Source organism: Crinia signifera, chromosome 4 (assembly GCF_055691185.1).
Source record: "Crinia signifera chromosome 4, ASM5569118v1, whole genome shotgun sequence".
Lineage (NCBI taxonomy): Eukaryota > Metazoa > Chordata > Amphibia > Anura > Myobatrachidae > Crinia > Crinia signifera.
The window spans coordinates 326090575-326113747 of NC_139220.1; the positions used below are offsets into that span (position 1 = coordinate 326090575).

Consider the following 23173-nt stretch of genomic DNA (forward strand, 5'->3'; position numbering starts at 1 on the left):
AGCCCTGTCCCTGCGCGCTGGCAGATGATACATGGGGGCGAAATGATCACATTTTACAATGCTATCCTGGGTGGTAATATTCCACCCAGATCGCATTGTAAGATTCAGATCCGCAACCAAATGTTCACTCGGTTGAGATTTTTTTTTTTTATTCTTAGTATATGCAAAAATCCTTAAAACGCTTACGGCACATGCTGCATGCACAAGGTGCTATTGTGATTAATATGTTGTATCAGACATGTCTTGGGGCAGTGACCGAGAATTGGTCAAACAGGAAGATGGTTTATATTATAGTAGTGTAATGTTTGTGTTGCTGCACCTGCCATATAATCATACACATGGTTATACACCAGATCAGTGGCGTAAGTTCTTTCCAGTTGCCCGGAGTCAAGATATAAATTGGTGCTCCCCCCCCACACACTCACACACACAATCCTATATAACCTTATATAAAACATATATTTCTGTTCAGAAATATAGACAGATAGAGATAATATTTCAGAATTCAGCCACAGAATCAATATTGTTGGCTTTTAAATGACAAACTTAAACTTCCAGGGGGTCTCCTCCCCTTGGGAGCAGGAGCCCGGTGGCAGATGACTCCATTGCCTGCCAGAGTTCTGCCTCTGCACCAGATACTGTAAGTTCTTTGTAGCAGCATTTTATTAAGTGGCAGCAGTGTAACCACCAAGAGTTGCAGCTTTTGTATTGTCTGTATTTGTAGGCAATGTAACAAAGCAATGAAGAAGGCAAGTCAGATGCTTGGTTGCATAGGGAGAGGTATCAGCAGTAGAAAGAAAGAAGTAATAATGCCACTGTATAGGTCATTGGTACGACCTCATCTAGAGTATTGTGTTCAGTTCTGGAGGCCATATCTCCAGAAGGATATAAATACATTAGAGACTGTACAAAAAAGAGCAACTAAAATGGTGCATGGCCTACATCACAAAACGTACCAGGAAAGACTAAAAGATCTTAATATGTATACTTTAGAGCAGAGAAGGGAAAGGGGGGACATGATAGAAACTTTCAAATATATCAAGGTTTTTTAACAAGGTCCAGGTAAGAGACATTCTTCACAGGAAGAGGAGCAGCAGAACACGAGGACATGCACTGAAACTAGAGGGAGGGAGATTCAGGGGAAATGTGAGGAAGAATTTTTTCACAGAAAGAGTAGTAGATAAGTGGAATAGCCTCCCATCAGAGGTGGTAGACGCAAATATAGTAGTACAATGTAAACATGCTTGGGATAAGCATATTGATATCCTTACATAAAAATAAGGATCAAATATGGTTTGAGGTAACATGTTTAAAAAAAGGGGCAGACTAGATGGGCCAAGTGGTTCTTATCTGCCGTCAAATTCTATGTGTCTATGTTTCTATGTTTGCATCAACCTCTGATCCAGACCCTTGGAGTCCAGTCATGGAGCTATTCTTGTTTTCATAAATTGTATCCTTGTTCTTCCTCATATGTATTGTTCTTTATTATTTTTTGTTTACCTTTCTCTATTAACCCCTTCAGTGGTGGGTTTTTCTATCCTTCCCCTGTTGCCTTCCCCTCCCCTCCTGTTCTCACTGCCATCCAGTGCCGACTTCCTACCCCAGATCGCTGGGGTTCTCCTGCCGCTGCCTCAGCCACTATTCAAAGCAATGAGCATGCTCGGGATGTTTGGGTCAGCTCAGGGGGCTGAATTTCTGAGCACTCCCGAGCAGCCCTAAACTTCTCAGAGAGGGGTCTGCCGCTGGCGCCTGCTGCTCACTGCTGTGAATGGTGTCAGGTGTCCCCGATGTATGGTCTCCGGTGTCTCCGGGTTGGGGAGTTGGGACTGGTCATGCTGGTCATTATGTTCAATTATCTTTCCTCATATCAGTAAAATGTTTAATTTTTTTCTGCATTTTTTTATTCCTTGCACATTACAATGTATTTTATTTAATTGTTTAGCTCATGTACTTATTTTCTGTTTTATTTATTTTTATTCCTTTTCCATTAGTTTAATGGAATCAGTGTTCTGCTGGCAGTGCTCCTCTCACCCCTGCCCAGTTGCTTTTTTATCCCCTTTAGCAGTCTGGTAGCATGTCATATTGGTGGCACAGCTTTCTGATACCTCTGTGGCTTCTTTCCCTGTCCACACACTGGCTGCCAGTGCAACTATTACAGCCATTTCTTTGAGTCAGCAGACTTGTAATGTCCCTGCTCCAAGTGAGCTAACGATTGGGTTGCAGATGCTACAGTACAGCCACCATATCTTGTTCATGGAGAGGAGGTCTCTTAGTGTACATCAATGGCATATGTTTCTCCCAGTTTCCCGGAGCTATGTTTATAATAAAATAGTGTGACCTCTATAATCCTGATGGGAGGTGGAGTCAGACACAAAAGAGCTATTGGCAGCATTGAATTAACTGATTCAAACTTGAAGGGGAGGAGATGTGGCCCTTTGGAGCAGGAGCCCGATGGTTGATGACTCCATTTCCTCATACAGATACATCTCTGGTGTACATTACACTCCCCCTCCCCTATATTTCCATCTCACCAACTCATTCACTTCTTTTTTAACTCTATATGGAGATGAAGTAAAGAATCTCATCTGGTCCTCCTAGATACGGCCTCCACACTTGATCCTATCTCCTCTAGGCTCCTCCACTAACACTCTCATTCAGCTTGTTCCCATCTGCCTTACCTCCTCATTCTATTGCTATCATTAGAAACTCTCACATCTGCCTTCAAGCATGCCCTGGTCTCACCGATTCTTAAAAACACTACAATTGATCCTAACACAGTCTCTAATTACTAACCCATCTCTCTCCTCCCTGCTTGACCCATTTCAGACTGGCTTCCATCCTCTCCACTCCATTAGACTGTCCTCACAAAGGTCTGCAATGACCTCTATGTTGCCATATCCAAGATCCACTATGCTCTGCTTATTCTCCTTGATCAATCTGCTGCTTTTGACACTGTGGATTACCCACTCCTCCTGCAAACCCATCACTCATTTGATCTGCCTGATACAGTCTACTCCTCGCTGTCCTCTTACAGATGGAGCCTGCTTCATTCATGCTGGGGCTAGCAATTGAAACTCCAGCCTCCACCATCTGCCACCAGTCGCCGGAATGGGGTGCGCGCAAACGAGAGTTCTGTTCTTGGATGTCTCCTTTTCTATTTCTTAACATTCTCTTTTTTGTGAGCTCATTTGCTCTTTTGACTTCCAATATATCTATGCTGATGACACTCAAAACTACCTATCCTCTGCAGACCTCTCCCCCTTTCTCCCCATTTCCAAGTTTTCCTGATATCTCTTCTTGGATGTTCCAGGGTTTTCTTGAACTAAATATGTATATAACATATCTGATATATCTTCTCACCCTCTAATATAACTTCACTTCCACAATTCTATTGATGGCACAACTATCTCATCTAGCTCCCAAGTATGCTGTCTTGCAGTGATCCTTGATTCCTCCCTCTCCCTCAAATGACATAATTATTACCTCTCACAGTCCTGCCAATTCAATCTCCAAAATAATGCCAGGATCTGACCCCTTCTTACGGTTGATGCTACTAAGATTGGACAACAGTAAACTCCTCCTATCTAAACTCCCTAACAAATGCCTTTCTTCACTCCATTCTATACTCAATGCTGCTACCCATTTCATCTTCCCCTTTCTTACAAGCCCAGCACTGGTTCCCAGTCCCCTTCCAAATCCAAAATGTAGCTTCTCACACTCACATAGAAAGCCATTGCCCATTTATCTTGCATTTACATATCTGACCTTATCTCCCTTTACACTCCCACCCACCATTTTCACCAACTGATAACTTCCTCCCATTCCTGTGTTTCTCCCTACCTCTGGAATTCTCTATTGCTGCCTATCAGACTCTTTACCTCTCCAAACATGTTCTCAAGACACTCTTCTTCATCAAACCCAGCCATATCTCATCCTAATCCGCTTTTACATGCTCACCTCTATCCTATATGTCATTCTAACCCTCTGATACATACTCACTTCTATGTCACCCCTCCCCTTTAGAATGTAAGTGATCACAGGCAAGGCCCTCTCCTTTTATGTGCTTTCCCTCTATTAAAAAATTTTCTACTCCATACATTCTACAATTGCACCTATCCCTTGATTTCTGCCACCTTGAGGACTATATAGGTAGGGAAGGGGAATTGGGAAAAGGAGTATGACCGCACAGGTATATATGAAGATTCTGATAATAATTGACAACAGTCACCCCCCTGTGACCAAGCGCACCGCGAAACGTACGTCAGAGAAGGGATTACCGATCATGTGGTGCACTCACGTGACCGGCCGGGCAGGAACTCACACAGGGACATCGCTACAGAGAGATGGCAGCGGACCTGACACCAGTCCTCCATCTCAGGCGGGTCAGGTCATCAGGTAACCACTGGTTAAGTCCAGTGGCTTCCCTCTTCACTATCTATTTGTCTCATTCGGGACTAGCTATTTACATTTGCCTATTATTCAGCGTAATTTACCTGTAATTTGATTTGTGGCATTACACTGCCCCCTTGTGAGTACTAACATTATTACAGCTATATTTATCTTGAGCATATTCCTGCCTGATAGGTGACTACCGGTTTTTAAGAAAATGATCCAATGATTATAATCCTTATATACCTATACCAATACCATGGTGACAACATAGGATAAATGAGGATCAACAAATTACTGGAAACCGGCTGTCTCCTCTCCCCCAAGAGGCAAAGTTTTTGCCCTCCACAAAACCACATATTTTTGCGGCACTCAAAACACAAAGGTGACATATAACAAGGAACACATATTTTAGAGCATATCCAATAAAGATTTACTATTATTTTAAATTGTATCATAAACAACAGTGATATAAGGGTACCCCCACCCAGAGTTTTCTCTTCTTCTTTTCCTCCCTTGGCAAGCCTACACCTTGAGGACTATCTAAGTGCCCTGTACCCTAATGTAGCAATGTGTTTATACCGTGTATTTGTTCGACATTGTCTTGTAATGTAAGTAATTGTTTTATTGTATTGTTCATTTGTTTACACACTTTGTTAGAAGCTGTGGAAACCTTGTGGCACCATATAAATAAAAGATAATTAATACTTTTATATGTTACTCTATTTTTATATAAATGATCTACAGAGTAACTGATTCTGCTTTAGTATCCGGTTCTTAATAAGGTTTTGTGGCAAAATATATGTAGGGTTAATCTCAACTGTTTATTTGCTGGAACTAAAGGGGGTATTCAATCTTGGCAACTATTTGTGCTGGATGAAATAGTGGCCACCGCCTATTCAATGCTGCCATTTATGATAGTATTGAAGGCAAATTCTGATAAAACAGATATGACTTTAAAACAAGTCGGATCTGTTTTGTTGGAAATGGCCTGCAGATTGTCAAATTCTTGGCCATTTTTCTACAATCCGTGGCTGTTTTCGCCAACACACCCACTTTCTGCAACTCGACAGGTTGCCTGCTCTTAGCCTGCATCGTAAGCATGACAACAGAAGCATGAGTTTGACTGGAGAGAAGTTCTGAAACCATCTCATCTCCTATTTTACAGGTACATGAATCCCATTTTGAACATCTGATGCTTTCATTTAAAGAACAGTCTGCATTGTGAATTGTTTTGTTACTTGGAGCCTGCAACTTCCCCCCTCCACTAATTAGCCTGTTGAGGAATTTGTGCAAACACCAGCCCCTCCCCCTGTACCAGCTGACCCAAACTTTCCTTTAATATTGGAAATGTTTGCAAGCCTGCTTTAAAGGCTTTGCCTGCTCTTAGCCTGCATCGTAAGCATGACAACAGAAGCATGAGTTTGACTGGAGAGAAGTTCTGAAACCATCTCATCTCCTATTTTACAGGTACATGAATCCCATTTTGAACATCTGATGCTTTCATTTAAAGAACAGTCTGCATTGTGAATTGTTTTGTTACTTGGAGCCTGCAACTTCCCCCCTCCACTAATTAGCCTGTTGAGGAATTTGTGCAAACACCAGCCCCTCCCCCTGTACCAGCTGACCCAAACTTTCCTTTAATATTGGAAATGTTTGCAAGCCTGCTTTAAAGGCTTTGCCTGCTCTTAGCCTGCATCGTAAGCATGACAACAGAAGCATGAGTTTGACTGGAGAGAAGTTCTGAAACCATCTCATCTCCTATTTTACAGGTACATGAATCCCATTTTGAACATCTGATGCTTTCATTTAAAGAACAGTCTGCATTGTGAATTGTTTTGTTACTTGGAGCCTGCAACTTCCCCCCTCCACTAATTAGCCTGTTGAGGAATTTGTGCAAACACCAGCCCCTCCCCCTGTACCAGCTGACCCAAACTTTCCTTTAATATTGGAAATGTTTGCAAGCCTGCTTTAAAGGCTTTGCCTGCTCTTAGCCTGCATCGTAAGCATGACAACAGAAGCATGAGTTTGACTGGAGAGAAGTTCTGAAACCATCTCATCTCCTATTTTACAGGTACATGAATCCCATTTTGAACATCTGATGCTTTCATTTAAAGAACAGTCTGCATTGTGAATTGTTTTGTTACTTGGAGCCTGCAACTTCCCCCCTCCACTAATTAGCCTGTTGAGGAATTTGTGCAAACACCAGCCCCTCCCCCTGTACCAGCTGACCCAAACTTTCCTTTAATATTGGAAATGTTTGCAAGCCTGCTTTAAAGGCTTTGCCTGCTCTTAGCCTGCATCGTAAGCATGACAACAGAAGCATGAGTTTGACTGGAGAGAAGTTCTGAAACCATCTCATCTCCTATTTTACAGGTACATGAATCCCATTTTGAACATCTGATGCTTTCATTTAAAGAACAGTCTGCATTGTGAATTGTTTTGTTACTTGGAGCCTGCAACTTCCCCCCTCCACTAATTAGCCTGTTGAGGAATTTGTGCAAACACCAGCCCCTCCCCCTGTACCAGCTGACCCAAACTTTCCTTTAATATTGGAAATGTTTGCAAGCCTGCTTTAAAGGCTTTGCCTGCTCTTAGCCTGCATCGTAAGCATGACAACAGAAGCATGAGTTTGACTGGAGAGAAGTTCTGAAACCATCTCATCTCCTATTTTACAGGTACATGAATCCCATTTTGAACATCTGATGCTTTCATTTAAAGAACAGTCTGCATTGTGAATTGTTTTGTTACTTGGAGCCTGCAACTTCCCCCCTCCACTAATTAGCCTGTTGAGGAATTTGTGCAAACACCAGCCCCTCCCCCTGTACCAGCTGACCCAAACTTTCCTTTAATATTGGAAATGTTTGCAAGCCTGCTTTAAAGGCTTTGCCTGCTCTTAGCCTGCATCGTAAGCATGACAACAGAAGCATGAGTTTGACTGGAGTTTGGACTGGATTTGGACTTACACCCGCACATGGCATCATTTTATTTTTCACCAATTACCATCTCTCTCAGCCTCTAAGCCGATGAAAGCTATGTATTTTCTTTGTTTACTGTCTCTTTACAATGATTTGTACCATGTACCTCCGTAACCACTGTTTGCAAAGCCTGTATGCTGTACCATCACTAGTTGCACACCCGTTGAACAACAAGCTGGCAGGGTGTGCCAGCTTTGGAAGAAAAGTGCTACAACCAGTCGAACTCATGCTTCAGTTGCCATGAAAATAATATTATTACTGCTGCCTTTGAGCAGCATGATCAAGATGGCGCCGCTGATGGCTGCCTAGGAGCTGTGCAGCTCAGCCAAATATGTTCCATGTGTGATAACTGTACTGTCTCTCTGCTTGTATTGTTACCTACCTGGCTGTTTCTGTGACCAGTGGCGCCGCTGATGGCTGCCTAGGCGCTGTTCAGCTTGGCCAAATATGTTCCATGTGTGATAACTGTACTGTCTCTCTGCTTGTATTGTTACCTACCTGGCTGTTTCTGTGACCAGTGGCGCCGCTGATGGCTGCCTAGGCGCTGTTCAGCTCGGTGGGTATGTGCTCCCTATGTGATAACTGTACTTAATGTTACCTTCCTGGCTGTTGCAGCGACCAGTGGCGCCGCTGATGGCTGCCTAGGCGCTGTGCAGCTCGGTGGGTATGTGCTCCCTATGTGATAACTGTACTTAATGTTACCTTCCTGGCTGTTGCAGCGACCAGTGGCGCCGCTGATGGCTGCCTAGGCGCTGTGCAGCTCGGTGGGTATGTGCTCCCCACATGTAATGTCTTAATGTAATATATGTAATGCCTTCACCCCCCCACCTTCATCCCTGCTTGATGCTGCACTGTAAATCCACAAAAAATTCCTAGTGTGCGCAAGCATACATGGCCAATAAAGTTGATTCTGATTCTGATTCTGATTCTGATTCTGACATTATTGAAATCCGCCTGTCGAGTATCTGTCGAAAGGAACGAATACTGCCCAGGATGCCAAAGGTTGGGGCGTTCCGACAGTCAGAATCCCAGATTGAATGTTGCCCTAAAAGTCTTGTTAACTTAATGCTTTAAAATGTTTCCAGGTACAACTGTGTTTTTATCTTGCTATAACAGAAACTGGAGCCATATTGAAGCTGTACTTCTGTTGCCAAAAATTATAATTTTATGAACCTTGAGGTACAGTCAAAATCACAATTCTTCAGGTAGCAAAATCCTCCCTTTTCAGTTTTTAGCATGAACTCAAATTTTTGAGTCCTGTTGTTCTATCTCTGGGCTTAATTCTGATATCATTTGCATTTGTGATTATATGTTAATATAGGCACAATTCATCTGAGCATATGGACATTGCCTCATTTCCAACTGATGGCGTACAACATTGGTACCGGTGTAGCAAGTTGGGTCTTGTCGCAGGGTCTAGAGAGACACAGGCTGTGCTGCTCTCCTGGGATGCAGCGCTCTCCTTTGGCTTTCTGAATAACTCTGATTTAACATTGACTGACCTCAGAAACTCTGTACCTGCAACCAAGAAATCTACAGCGGGAAATGGACATCCTGACCTAGCCACTCCCTCAAATCAATTTCTGTAAATTTGAAATGAGCAGGAACAATTGGTGAACATAATAATAATAATAATAATAATAATAATAATAATAATAATAATAGTCATCATCATCATCATAAAAAAAAACAAATGATTCCTATAAGAAATGAGGGAGTTTAAACCTCTAGGATGGGGGCTGGAATGGAGGAACATCACATGACCTATGGTGTGGCTGGGGGTGTATTTGTGTTGGACATTTATTTAAGGTCTAGGTGTTGTTGGTCAAAGCCTCTTTGTTTACAACCACCCCCTCCATTATAGTTTTTGTTGGTTGGTGATCAATCTTTGGCTATTCTGCTGTGGGAAAGTATGTCAGCTCACCAGTCCATTTGCAATATTGTATTTTGAATACCTTCTTTGACTGGTTATAGGGGGTCGCTTGCTTCCCAAGGTAAGCCTTTAGCCTAATGTATAGGAGCTCACAGTCTGTCATCCACTGCTGACAGCCTGTGAGCTCCTATACATTAGGCTAAAGGCTTACCTTGGGAAGCAAGCGACCCCCTTTTTTCTCCCTGTTGATTGAACCTGGTTTTACAAAACTTTTAAGAAAATTGATGCGGCATAATTGCACATCCTAGTAGGACACTTCTGAGGTCCTTTTTATACCAAGTGGAAAACCACTATACATTACACTAACAGCATATTGAAAGTCACCCCTGATGAAGTCAGTGTGACGAAACGCGTTGGGTGTTTCAATGTACCGTGTGAAAATGACTCAAACTGCAAACAAAAAGTTTTAATCTTTTTTATTATGTATTAAATTACTGAAAATTGTGATAAGTGTTATTACAGTTTTTGTTCATTGGTGGTGGAGAGTTAAGATATTGGCGCACTCTGTCCTTTGCTTCTATCCATTCCCACTTTTCCCCTGCTAACAGAGGGGACAAAACAGAGTTGCTGCCAATAAATCACATCTTAAATCAGCGCTTTGAAGGGGTATCCTCTTTTTCATATATATATATATATATATATATATATATATATATATATATATATATATATATATATATATATATATATATATATATATAACAATGTGCTAGTCAGGCACTCCCAATAAACAGGCTATGGATTTCCGGTGCCTTCACAATGTGGATACAAATAGAAGGAGCTGGTGCGGCACTCGGTAATAAAATGATGAAAAAAACTCAGGGAGCCATAAGTTAGGACAACGTTTCAGTTGTATTTAACAACTTTTGTCAAGACTTGACAAAAGTTGTTAAATACAACTGAAACGTTGTCCTAACTTATGGCTCCCTGCGTTTTTTTCATCATTTTATTACCGAGTGCCGCACCAGCTCCTTCTATATATATATATATATATATATATATAGACAGCATAGAAGTAGCGGCACTCTCGGACAATAACAGACACGAACTCTGTGGATTCGCTTAACGTTTCAAATCTTATTAGGATTTTTCATCATTTTTTCCCTGATGAAAAATCCTAATAAGATTTGAAACGTTAAGCGAATCCACAGAGTTCGTGTCTGTTATTGTCCGAGAGTGCCGCTACTTCTATGCTGTCTACATTTTGGTCTACCTAAGAGGGCACCCGGGACTGTATACTGAGCTGCATTGCGGGGGCGAGTGCCGATACTTTGGACTGTATATATATATATATATAAATATATACAGATGGAGCGCCTCTCATTTTTGCTGGCGATGCGCCAGCACCAGAATCTGGCAGAGAGGCGCCGCATCTGACTGAGACGCGCGTGCGTCTCAGTTTCCCGTCGGCGGGGGGACGGGAACCCTGTCCGTCTCCGCTTCAGGAAGATGGACAGGGTTAGGGGGGGGGTACGGCGAGGCGGCGGGGACCCGGGGCGACCGTCGGCGAGGCGGCGGGGACCCGGGGGGAGCCCCGTTGTAAGGCGACGCGCGGCTGGTGGAGAATGGTGGATGGCGAATCTTCCACCATCCCCTGCAAAAGCGAGACCCGCTCTATCTGTATATATATATATATATATATATATATATATATATATATATAAAAGCAAAAAATAACAATAAACTATTTTTATTTTATCTAGTCCCCTATAAACTGATTATGAAACTATTGTTAATCTCCAATCTCAAAAGAGCACACAAGAGTTACAGAGAAATCCTATCGTAAACCTAGGGCTGTTATGATGTATTGGACAAAATAAAAACACACCAAACATAGCAGACCCAGGTTCAAATCTCATCATCCAATGATGCTGGACCTACTGTATACTGCCAAAGCATAGAACAGTTCCTGTGCATGCACAAAGTACTGAACATTGGTACACTGCATGATGACCAGACCTGAATAATAATATTTTTATAACTACTGAGGATTGAATCAATGTGTTAAGATTGCCATATAGTGGTTACAGGAAGCCAAAGCAGTTTATGGCCATCTAATCCTCCATGAGCCTCCAGGGAGATGGAGGTCAGACATTTAGACAGGTGCATCCTAAAATTTCAATCCAATGTGCAGGGGACCGCACATAGGATCAGATGTGATGTCAAACACATACGATTTTGTCCGATTTCACCCGAACCATCGGATGCAGGTGAAATGGGCCCAAAACGCGCGTGGGGACCTTTACAGGTGTGTACAGGTTCCCTTGTTTTGCTTCTATATCTGCATGATCTGGGTTTAAATCAAAATTTCTTTAAAACTTTCTTTCCATTTTATACATATCATCAATGTTATTAATTTCCAGTGATTTGTTTTAGCAAATTTGGCACCATGAATTATGAGGGAGTCAACTTCCTGTGAATACATAACACTTAAGATTCATTTTTGAGATCTAAGATCGAAAATCGCAAGCAAAATCATAATATAACCATATATTTTCTCAAGTCACAAAAAAAAAAGTGAGGATAATTTTTAATTAAAATACCCTAAACAAAATTATATTTCAATTTTACAAAAGCTCCCTTGAAGTCTTTATTCCTCAGGGTGTAAATGAAAGGATTTAGCAATGGTGTCACCACAGTGTACAGCAGTGATAATGCCTTGTTGATAGACAACAACTGTCCTTTGGCTGGAACCATATACACAGAAAATAGAGTCCCAAAAAATAAACACACAACAGTCAGGTGGGAGCTGCAGGTGGAGAAGGCTTTTTGTCTCCCGCTGATGGAGCGAATGTTTAGGATGGCTTTCATGATATACACGTAAGAAACAATAATCATTACAGATGGACAGATGTTAAAGATAATACCAAAAAAAGATACTTGGATTTGAATGAGTAACGTATCTGAACAAGAAAGCTCTAGAATAGGATGAAAATCACAGAAGTAATGGTCAATAACATTTGGCCCACAGAAGTCTAATTTGCATGTTTCTATTTCAGCCACCACCAACAAGACACTTAACGACCATGATGCAATGACAGATGCCACACAAAACCTTTTGTTGATGATAGTGTTATACCGTAGTGGGTTACAGATGGCCACATATCGGTCAAAAGACATCACCGTTAGGATGAGACACTGTGATGTCTCAGAGTTCGCAAACACAATAAACTGTGATAAACAGGCAGCAAGAGACATGGTGGCACCATCATGCAGGACAATGTGAAGCAAGTTAGGGAGAATGTTCATGGTCATCACAATGTCCAGCGTTCAAAAGTTGATATCCAAAGATATCCTCAGGGGTCACTCCTCAACAGACAGCGCTAGACAGATCTACCGTACATCCCTTTGTAATAAAGGGCGTCTCCTCTTCTCCGTATAAGATTGCACATCGGAAAGTTTTCCTGGGTATCAGGAAATTTCTCTTTCTTTTCTCTCACCGATATCCTTAATCAGGAGCTTATCCTCACCCAGATGATAGTAACACCCAAAATGAAGAGGAGAGGTATATAGTGTAATACCACCTTTTTTATTGAATACAACAATTAAAAAATAAACAGTTACGTCCCCGAATCAAATAGTGGAGTGGATTTTACCATAAGAGTTGGAGAACCAGGTAAAGGCTCTCATCAAAGCATAGAGGAGGACACAAGATGACAAAGCCCGGGCAGGTTCCACATATGTCCTGATGAGAGTTCCACGCGCACTGACTTGTTCAATCCCAACACAGCACCCCAACGCGTTTCGGACACTTCTTCAAGGAGAAAAAGTCCAATGTCCAGCGTAGACACCTGTGTGATGAAGAAATACATTGGAGAGTGGAGATTTTTGGTCACTAAAACTATAAAAATTATTATAACATTAAAGCTTATGGTGATAAAGTAGATGAGGAGCAGGAACAAGAACAAGAAAATGTTCAGGTAGTAGAGGTTTGGAAATCCCAGGAGAAAGATGGAAGATGTGTTCTGCCCATGCATTATGTCAGCAGGACCTGAAGTACAAGCAATAATTCTTCAAATTACATTACTATCCTCTGTACTTTGGGGGCAATTCAGACCATACTGTACATCATAGCCAAAATACAGCATAGCCAACTATACATCATAGCCAAAATTCCTTAATAAATTAATATAAATGCAATTTGGAGCAGGCACCCATAGAATGTGCAGAATTCCTTGCTCTGGTGCCTTCTCCGTGAGGGACATCCCACTCGTACTTACAATTTGCTGAAAGGCGGCACTGTGTGGCCCGAGGACACCAAAATGTTGCAATAAACACTGCATTCTTCACGGATTAAAAGTTTCTGAGTGCCGCCTTTCAGCAAATTGTGAATAAATGAATAGGAATACTCCACAGAAAAACGAATCTTGTCACTAATTGAATATAAAAATGTACAATATATTATGTATATAATTAAGAACAAGAGAATTCAAATTACTAAGATTGGAGATCTAATGAAGATGGGACGTTGCCCAAAGCAACCAATCAGAATGCCCATCTTAGTTCATTTACCCCAGAAAGTGCAATATAAGAACTGCAGCCAAAGTCAATCAAAATTTTATAACAATTTAAAAAAGGTTTCAATTAATAGGTGGACAGTTAGTAGGTGGGCACCATATGTTTGCCATGAGCATTATTCACATGGACAAAAGCTGGATGCAATCAAAAAGTTGACACGGTGATGAATGACCCATGAAAAGGACAACATGATTTTTTAAAGTTCTTCTCAACTTTTTCATACTTTACAATTAACAGGGACTCCAATTGAACAGTAAAGTCTTTTTAGAGCAACTGTAGAGCACCTTGAAGGTGCAGAACATTAATAACCATGTAATAAAATTCACACCCAAAAACACTTGAAAAACTCACTTTGACCTTTTCATGTGTCGAACAGTTCCATTGCAATATTTTGCTTGTGGCACCTTTGTCTATGTCCACATCGACCAAAAGGAAAAATTGTCCAAAGGCACTCACTGCGGGTTTTTTTCGCATGTGCAGACCACCGCCATCGGGGACGGGGACTAATTCGCATCTGTGCAAATTGACCCCATGATGTGCTACATCCCCTTGCATCTGATAAGTCATCTCCCGTGTTTCCCACCAGTCACCTGCCAGGACTGCACCATATAGTTCTAATACAATTCTATGTGCATGTGAACCTGTACAGAAACTTTGCATGAACATGACCAGGATTCATGCAATGCGTGACTCAGAATTATGTGCAGAAGGAAAAGTATTGCCTGTTCATATGACCATATTAGGGATGCGGACTTGCAAGAATTCATTAAAAAAAAACCCTGCTAAAAGCATTGTTCTCCTCCAGCAAAGTTGAATGCCATTTAGAGACCTCCAAAGCTTTACAGTATAATATAATATAATGGACATGAAAATAGTCAAATCACTTAACTGCCAGCCCAAAAGTCATCTTCTTCCATGCTGAGTATTTGCAATATTTGATTCATTGGAATCACTGAAGAGATTTCTTCTGTGCAGTAATTAATAATCTCTGGGTTCTAATAGGGAAATTTACTAAGATCGAATGGGCACCAATGTAGTTCGAATGGGTATGAATCTCCCTTTCTCTTCCAGGTATCACATTGGTGATTGCTAAACTGAAAAATCATCCATTGTTACTCATTTACAAATTAAAATCACGGTAGAAGACACAGGTAGGAATAAATAGACCATCGGCCAAGCTCGTCAGGATTTTTCATAGGCAACAGGACAACTCGGAAATTCACAATCATTCATATGAACAAAGTCGGCCATTAATTCAACTAAAAATATGTATGGTAAATTGACCAGTCAGATCTGTAGGATGCTTCTGTAATTAAAAGTAAATAAACAGTTAAAATTATCTCTCCGAAGCATAACCAGCCCCGGGCTCTTTGAGCCAGTGCTGGTTCCCAAAATAGTTTAATTTGCCAGTTACTATATATAACGTTTACACATGGAAACAACGCACAGATCTTATTGGTCTGTACAGTATTTTTTGGGCACTTTGTGTTTGGCTGCTATTAAACCCGGCAGCCAAATACGAAAGACTTCACCATCAGAAAATATGAATCATGAGTACTCAGCAGCTTCTTAAATAAGCTGCGCTCTCATACACAAAACACAGCCGATCCCGTTCATTACCAGCTGAGTTACTGATCGACCAAAATGGCTGATCTTAGTAAATTTCTCTATAAGTCCTACTGTAGGTGGTAAACCGGTGATTCTAAATCATCCACTAAAATCAATTTCTATAAACCTATGGATTGAGGCTTAATATAACTACTACCTGGCTAATGGTTACAAATTACTACACTGCTTCGAAAATGAACAACCAATATTTAGTCAATGGACTATAATTGTGCTTTATGTACTGGAACTAAATACTGTATATTAAATAATAACTAGAATTACCAGTTTAATGCCATCCCTTTATTGCATACTTATTTTTATTTATTATTAAATAATGTGTTGACTTTATTTAATAATTAAAACAAAAATGAGATCCTAACAATTTTATCATACTCTATGAAATTGTAAACCTAATAAAATACTGTTACATTTAGTTTCTTTAAATTGTTGAAAAAAGGTCTGTTTGAGATATTTTTCTGCAAGAGTCTGTTTTCAAATCGAAAAAAAAAAACTTTTAAAAGAAAGCACACTAATTGTAATTACTAACTAAAACTGAAAGGCATCTACATCATACTGTCAGGTTTTAAAATACTTTTGAACTTGGAATAAATATTAGTTCAAATAATAGAATTACAAATTAGATTTTTTTATTTTTATAAAAATAAGGTTTTCAATCATAAATACATCAATTTATGCCCACAATTTAACATACTTCAAAATTGCTCCTACTGAATGTTTTTACTTTTTAATGTTAGGATCTAAGTCATTGACCAGATTTCCTGGAAAAGCTATAGTACATTTAATTCAATGTTTGCTTCACAACAGTTTGGCTGTGATATTGATATATTATTCAGTGTGAGTAGACTTTAACAAGGGGAAACACAAGATAATATATCACATTCTATCCAACTATATATAAAATTCTAAAATAAGTTTACACAACAGAAATCCTCTAATTTATAATGTTTGACTAACTTAGAAATATTCTCAAAGTGCACTTCTTCATCAGACATTTCATCAGTAAAGTAGTGTCATAATGCAGAAAATGATAGAATTATCAGTATAAAGCTGTTGCTGAATCCTTCTCTTATACAATATCGGAGGTGGTTTTAGTGACGTGCTTAATCTGTGGAGACCTCCCTAGGAGGACTCTCTTGTGTGCAATGCAAGTAGTCTGCAGGGAAGACAAAGTTGTAGCAAGTTTTTGAAAACTTTTGCTCAATAGCAAAACTTTCTGTGTAATAGTATAAAATAATACTTAAAGCAACCAATACACCATATGGTCAAAAGCCTGGCTATTACCCCAAAAGTTTGTAATGATATTGTATAGAAATACACTTTAATTTTTAAATGGACCACTCTTTGATGCTTCCACTCTCATTGAAAGATTTCGTACAAGATGTTGGTAAGATTCTTTGGAAATTAGGCCCATTTCATTCTATAGGGTATTCATGAAGTAAAGTACTAATGTTGGATGAGAAGACCTGGCTCACAATTTCCATTTAAACTCATCCCAATGGAGCTTGATGGGGTTGAGGTCATAGCTCTTTGTGGACCAGTTAAGTTCTTTCACACCAAGCTCATCAAACAATGTCTTTATAGTCATGCTTTGTGCACTGGGGCACAGTTATGATGGAAGGGTAGAATTGTTCAAAATGTCTTGGAATGACGTGGGGTATGACTTCCATCTGAGGAGGCTGGATCCCCCATGGGTTTCTGCATTTTCTTCTCCATGTGCCCTGTATTCTGCTCTCCATGTTCCCTCACAGTGCAGGTGTCTATTTCTCCCTTGCCACTGATCTGCCCCTTTACTGTGTCCAGAAGCCATTTTGCAAGACTGATATCTTCTGCTGTGTGGTAGGCGTGAATCTGTGGCCTCAATTTTAGATGCTATCAGTCTTTAACGCCTTTTGTCCTTCAAGACTTCCTTCTCCAGTTCTCCAGATTCTAATTCCCAGACAACAGCTCCCACTACATTAACTTCTCACTGCCAAAGCTTCTTCATGGAGGAATTCCTCCAGCTGATATCAAAGCCCCATTGTTTACTCAGCATTAGAACTTGCCAGTCCTCAACCACAGGGCAGAACAGCAAACATTCTGCCCGGACTTCTGCCATGGCAGTGACAGCTAGCGTTTCCTGAAAAAGAGGTGTGTTGCACCGGTTTTGAGTGGCCATTGCAAAGACTGCACTGTGAGGCACATCTTCCATGGCCTCACAAGCCAGCCTTCAACTGCAGGCCTGACTAATTGTAGCCTTTTGCAGGCTGCAGTAGCAGAGGGACATTGGGACTAAAGGTCTTGATGTTCTTCTAAACTGTTTTTCGAGTGTGGTATTTAGCAATCACAAATCAGGTAGGAGGCAGTCTACATCTCCACTTGCATTTAATTTGCTTGAGGATCAAATATGCTCAGCTGAATCAGGCCCTACAATATGTCATGTCTGTTCTTCACAAGTGTCACACTTTTGGGTTTGGAAGTGACTGGCAAATGGGAAGTAGCTTTCGAAGAGATGAGGAATGGACGGCGGAAACTTGGTAGATGGATGTAGTGCTTTTCATGTACCAAAGTACAGGATAAATGGAGGAGAGTTCAGTGAGTTTTAGAAGATTTAATGGTAACGTCTTGCAGTACAAATCTAAGAATTAAGTCACTGAAAGAATAAGCATAACAGATACTTGAAGTTCAATGCAGTGAATACAGACAAAATGACAAACTGAGGAAGCAGTTCATATTAGGGTTGATGGACTATTGTGGAGATAGACAATGATGACACAGATGATCACGACCTTGATGATTTGAAAGAATAAATATTAAAGGAATGCGAAAGACATTGGAGACGACTGTGAAGAACTTGAAGACAACTGTGGAATCCACTGAGACCTTGGAAACAACTGTGAAAAACTAGGAGACAATAAGGAGGAACTTGAAGACAACTGTGGAATACACTGAGACCTTGGAGACGACTGTGAAGAACTTGAAGACAACTGAAGAATGTGAAGACAACTGTGGAATACACGGAGACCTTGGACACGACTGTGAAGAACTTTGAGACAATTTGTGAGGAACTTGAAGACAACTGTGGAATACATTGAGACCTTGGAGACGACTGTGAAGAACTTGAAGAAGACTGTGAAGAATTTGAAGACAACCGTGAAGAACCTGAAGACAACTGTGGAATACACCGAGACCTTGGATATGACTGTGAAGAACATGGAGACTACTGTGAAGAACTTGGAGGCAACTGAAAGGCACATAGATGCTATCCTAACAGGAGAGAGGTGGATCTCCTGCAGCACACTGGTATGTCACTGTGGAATTGGCAAACTTTAAGGAATACCGGACAGGAGCAGCAGCAGGTTGGGAAAGAGTATCTGTGGAGCGTAAAACCAGAGAACCATACACCAGGTAAACTGAAGCACTGACAGGGAGACATAGGCCAGACACCTTTTATTCGGGCAACAAGCATGGGATTGGCTGGAGAAAACCCCTGGAGAAACATTGGTCTCCAACATGGCTGCCCATATACTGGAAACACCTAGGAGAACCAGGCACACCTCCTACCAGCCAAAGACTTGCAGCAGACCTACTCCTACTCTGCATGTCACTGCAATGGCGACCCCCATTGCCAAGTCCCGCAGCCCTAATGGTCATTTACTATGCTAATAACCTCAAATGCAATTCAGCAAGATATTAAAAGGTCTAGCATATATATTTAGTGTGCACCTGCAAACTCCTCCTCCTGCTTGCTGCACTACAAGTCTCAGCAGGTAGCACCTCATATGTCCAGGGTGTGCAGTTTAGGGTCCCTCCCCCTATGTACCATATATTGTGTATTCATACACACTGGAAGGAACTAGAGACACCTTCCTCCTTAACTAGCACCCCACCCACCTGTCCCAGATTGTTGTTTTTAATTAGGTTGGAGTCCCAACATTCAAGACTGCACACCTCAGTTTGGCACTATGAGGGTAAGTTCTACTGTACATATATGCTGAGTGTTGATCTGTGGGACTGTGTTTGGGGAGCTGGGCTCTTTGGGCTGCTGTTGCTGGGCTGCTCCATGGCATCATATCATACACTTTCAATCACCCCTTTAGTTTGTTTAATATATATGTAGCACCCTTCACATTTATTATTACTTCTTACCTAGGTAAGTCCTATCACATATAATTTCCCCTATCCCTTTTAGTATCAATTTAATTTCACACTAATGTGATGCCATGGGGTGGTTCTGCTGGGCTGGCCTGGGGGGCCCTATGCCCTGGACCTGTCCCAGAGTAGTGTTAGGGACTTGTCCTATTGAGGTAACCTGGATGCGGTGGACAAGCCCATACTAATGGCCATTTACTATGCTAATTACCTCAAATGCAATATAGCAAGATATTAAAAGGACTAGCATATATATTTAGTGTGCACCTGCAAACTCCTCCTCCTGCTTGCTGCACTACAAGTCTCAGCAGGTAGCACCTAATATGTCCAGGGTGTGCAGTTTAGGGCCCCTCCCCCTATACACCTCCTACCAGCCAAAGACTTGCAGCAGACCTACTCCTACTCTGCATGTCACTGCAATGGCGACCCCCATTGCCAAGTCCCGCAGCCCGGATCCTGCCTCCTATGTGCCCCTACTCCCCAGAATCTCAACCACACCACACGGCCGATGGGAAGGACAGCGCAACCTTCGCCTGTGATAAGCTTCTGTGTGCTGACAACAAGCTGCTTCTTAATGTGGTTGAATCCATTCTCTTACAAGACATCAATCAGTCTCAAGAACACCTACTGTACCTCCTACACTGACATTCTTGTTCAACTACATGACTACTCTGTGTGGATTTCTAAGAAATATGCTAGAAGTAATATCTTTACCCAAGAACAGGTTAGACCTGGCTTATTGCCAACATTATCATCCCATTGCATTTTACTAAAGCTTTATGCTAAATTATTGATAAATATATTAATGTTTATTTGCCTTCCCTGATCCATTGCAACCAAGTCAGGTTTATGCCCGACAGGAAGGCATCCTACATCACCCATACAGTACTTTACTTCATTTAATAGGTTATTTTCCAAGTACCAAGGGTCTTCTTTTATTGTCTTTCTCAGTTTGGCTTTTGGCCTAATTCAGACTTCTTCACAAAGCACACAGTGTCTGTGGTCCCAATCCCCTCTTGACCTCCCACCCAGCTGCCAATATCTGACCAGCCTGGCACCTGTTCCTCACCACCTTGAGGGGCCCGGCATAAGCGACTCCCTTGCACTCCTGGCAAAAATTGTCACACAGCTCCGTTCTGTGTCCCTCCTGCCTACCATTTTCTGTACCCCCACCCCACAAGTTGCAAAGGTAGCTGTGTATGTGTGTTTGGGTTAAAGCACATGTGTGTGTTCACCTTTTGTGAATTTAGCCAGTTCCCTTGATCCCAAATGTATTTAAATGAAAGTGAAGTGCAACAAGTGGTGAGGGCAGTGACCAGCCTGTTCCACATATAGGATGCTGCTCTGCATTGGCATCCACATGTTTTTTTTGTCGTGGTCCTCTCACAACCTTCAATGGAGCACACTGGGTGCCCTGGGTCCCCTCACTGACTCAGTTGGCTTCCTCTGGTCCCCTCAAAGCCACCACTGGAGCCCACTGGACATCCCTGATCCCCTTAAAGCCACCACTGGAGTCCACTGTACACTTACACCGGGCTCATTCACACCACCGCTATAGCCCATCAAGTTTGGTAGGCCTACTGAGTCACTGCTGTGTCTTTCATCCCTGCTGTTGCTCTTGCTGTGTTTCTCCTGTCACTCTCATTATCCCTGTATAACCCCTGTCACTCTCACTCTCCCTGTGTCCCCCTTGTCTCTCTTGCTCTCCGTGTCCTCCATAACTCTCCCTGTCCTTATGTCAATACTGTCCTTCACTCGTTGTCGCTCACTGTCTCTTTGTCCCTGCTGTTACTGTCCCTAAATTTTGGCTTATCCCATGTGTTATTATGGCTCATTCTGTGTGGCATAATGTGAATTTTGCCTTATTCTGTGTGGCATAATGTGATTTTTGGCTCATTCTGGGTGCATTTTGACTCATTCCTTGTGGCATAATGTGAATTTTGACTCATTCCGTGTGGCATAATGAATCTGTAAGGGTTACTAGATAGTATAAGGAGTCTTACTATTGTGATGCATAATGTGTATATGGTGTGGTACACTACATGTAAGGACATGCCCCTTTTCAGTGGCCACACCCCCTTTTCTGGAGCGAGTGCACCAAAGGTGCGTGGATAACTAAAATCTTGCCTTTGCCATACACCCACCTCAAAATTTCCACTTCGACCACTGATAAAGTATATACAGTAATTATATTAAGCAGTGTTTTAAAATATTAAATCAAATAATGTTAATTATTAATGTAATAAATAAAGTTTATCTAAAGCTTTCTTGAAGTCTTTATTCCTCAAGCTGTATATGAATGGATTGAGCAATGGTGTCACTACAGTGTACAACAGTGATAATGTCTTACTGGTAGCCAATAATTTTCCTTTGGCTGGAACCAGATAGACAGAAAGGAGAGTCCCAAAAAATAAACACACAACAGTTAGGTGGGAGCTGCAGGTGGAGAATGCTTTCCGCCTCCCACTGATGGAACGGATGTTTAGGATGGTGGCGATGATGTACATGTAAGAAACAATGATTATCATAAATGGACTTATAACACCAAAAATTCCAACTAAAGTTGTATGGATGGGAATAAGTGAAGTATCCGAACAAGTAAGCTCTAGAAGAGGAGGAAAATCACAGAAGAAATGGTCAATAACATTTGGACCACAGAACTCTAACTTGTATATGTCTGCTTCAATGATCAACAGAATCAATGCACTTAGCGACCATGATGCAATAAAAGATTTTACGCAAAAAGCTTTGTTGATGATGGTGTTATAACGCAGTGGGTTACAGATAGCCAGATATCGGTCATAAGACATCACCATGAGGATAAAACACTCTGAAGAGTCTGTGTTAGCAAATACATAAAACTGTGTTATACAGGCAGCAAGAGACATGGTGGCACTTCCATGCAGGACAATGTAAAGAAAGTTAGGGACAATGTCCGTGGTCATCAGAATGTCCAGAATAGACACTTGTGTGATGAAGAAATACATCGGAGAATGAAGATTGTGGCTCATTGATACCAAAGTTATTATAATAATATTACAGGTTGAGTATCCCGTATCCAAAATGCTCGGGACCAGGAGAATTTTGGATAACGGATTATTCCGTATTTCGGAATATTTTAATATTTCAATGATGTATTTTGAAGTATCTTGCATTTATGCTGTATAAACACATAATATACACACAAATATATTTTATTACCACATAAAATACACACAAACATATTTTAATTGTTCAAAAAACAAGGTTTCAAAACGTGAAACAAAATGTGTGTACTATCTCAGCACTGAATTTGAATGCCAAGCAATCATTGTCTTGCACATATATAGTGCCAGTTACATATCATGTCCCCAGTGATGCTGTTACATATGTCCCCAGTGAGTTTTTAGCAAAAAAAAAATTTTTTTTCACTTTCTGGAATGTCCGTATTTCGGAATAATTCGGATAACGGATATTCGGATACGGGATACTCGACCTGTACCACATATGGTGACACAGTAAATTGTGAACATGAAAACAAACAATAGAATATTGAAGCTGTGAAGATTTGGAAATCCCAGGAGAATGATGTGAGAGACATTGCTCTTATGCATTTTGT

The 23173-nt window shown here is 41.2% G+C and overlaps 1 protein-coding gene across 1 annotated transcript; it reads right to left on the minus strand.

Moving 5' to 3' along the window:
- Nucleotides 1-21809: 21809 nt before the first annotated feature.
- Nucleotides 21810-22586, minus strand: LOC146073450 (olfactory receptor 5AU1-like). Its single transcript, XM_083180629.1, has one exon. It carries the CDS (start codon nt 22584-22586, stop codon nt 21810-21812), a length of 777 nt encoding a protein of 258 aa, XP_083036755.1.
- Nucleotides 22587-23173: the final 587 nt, after the last annotated feature.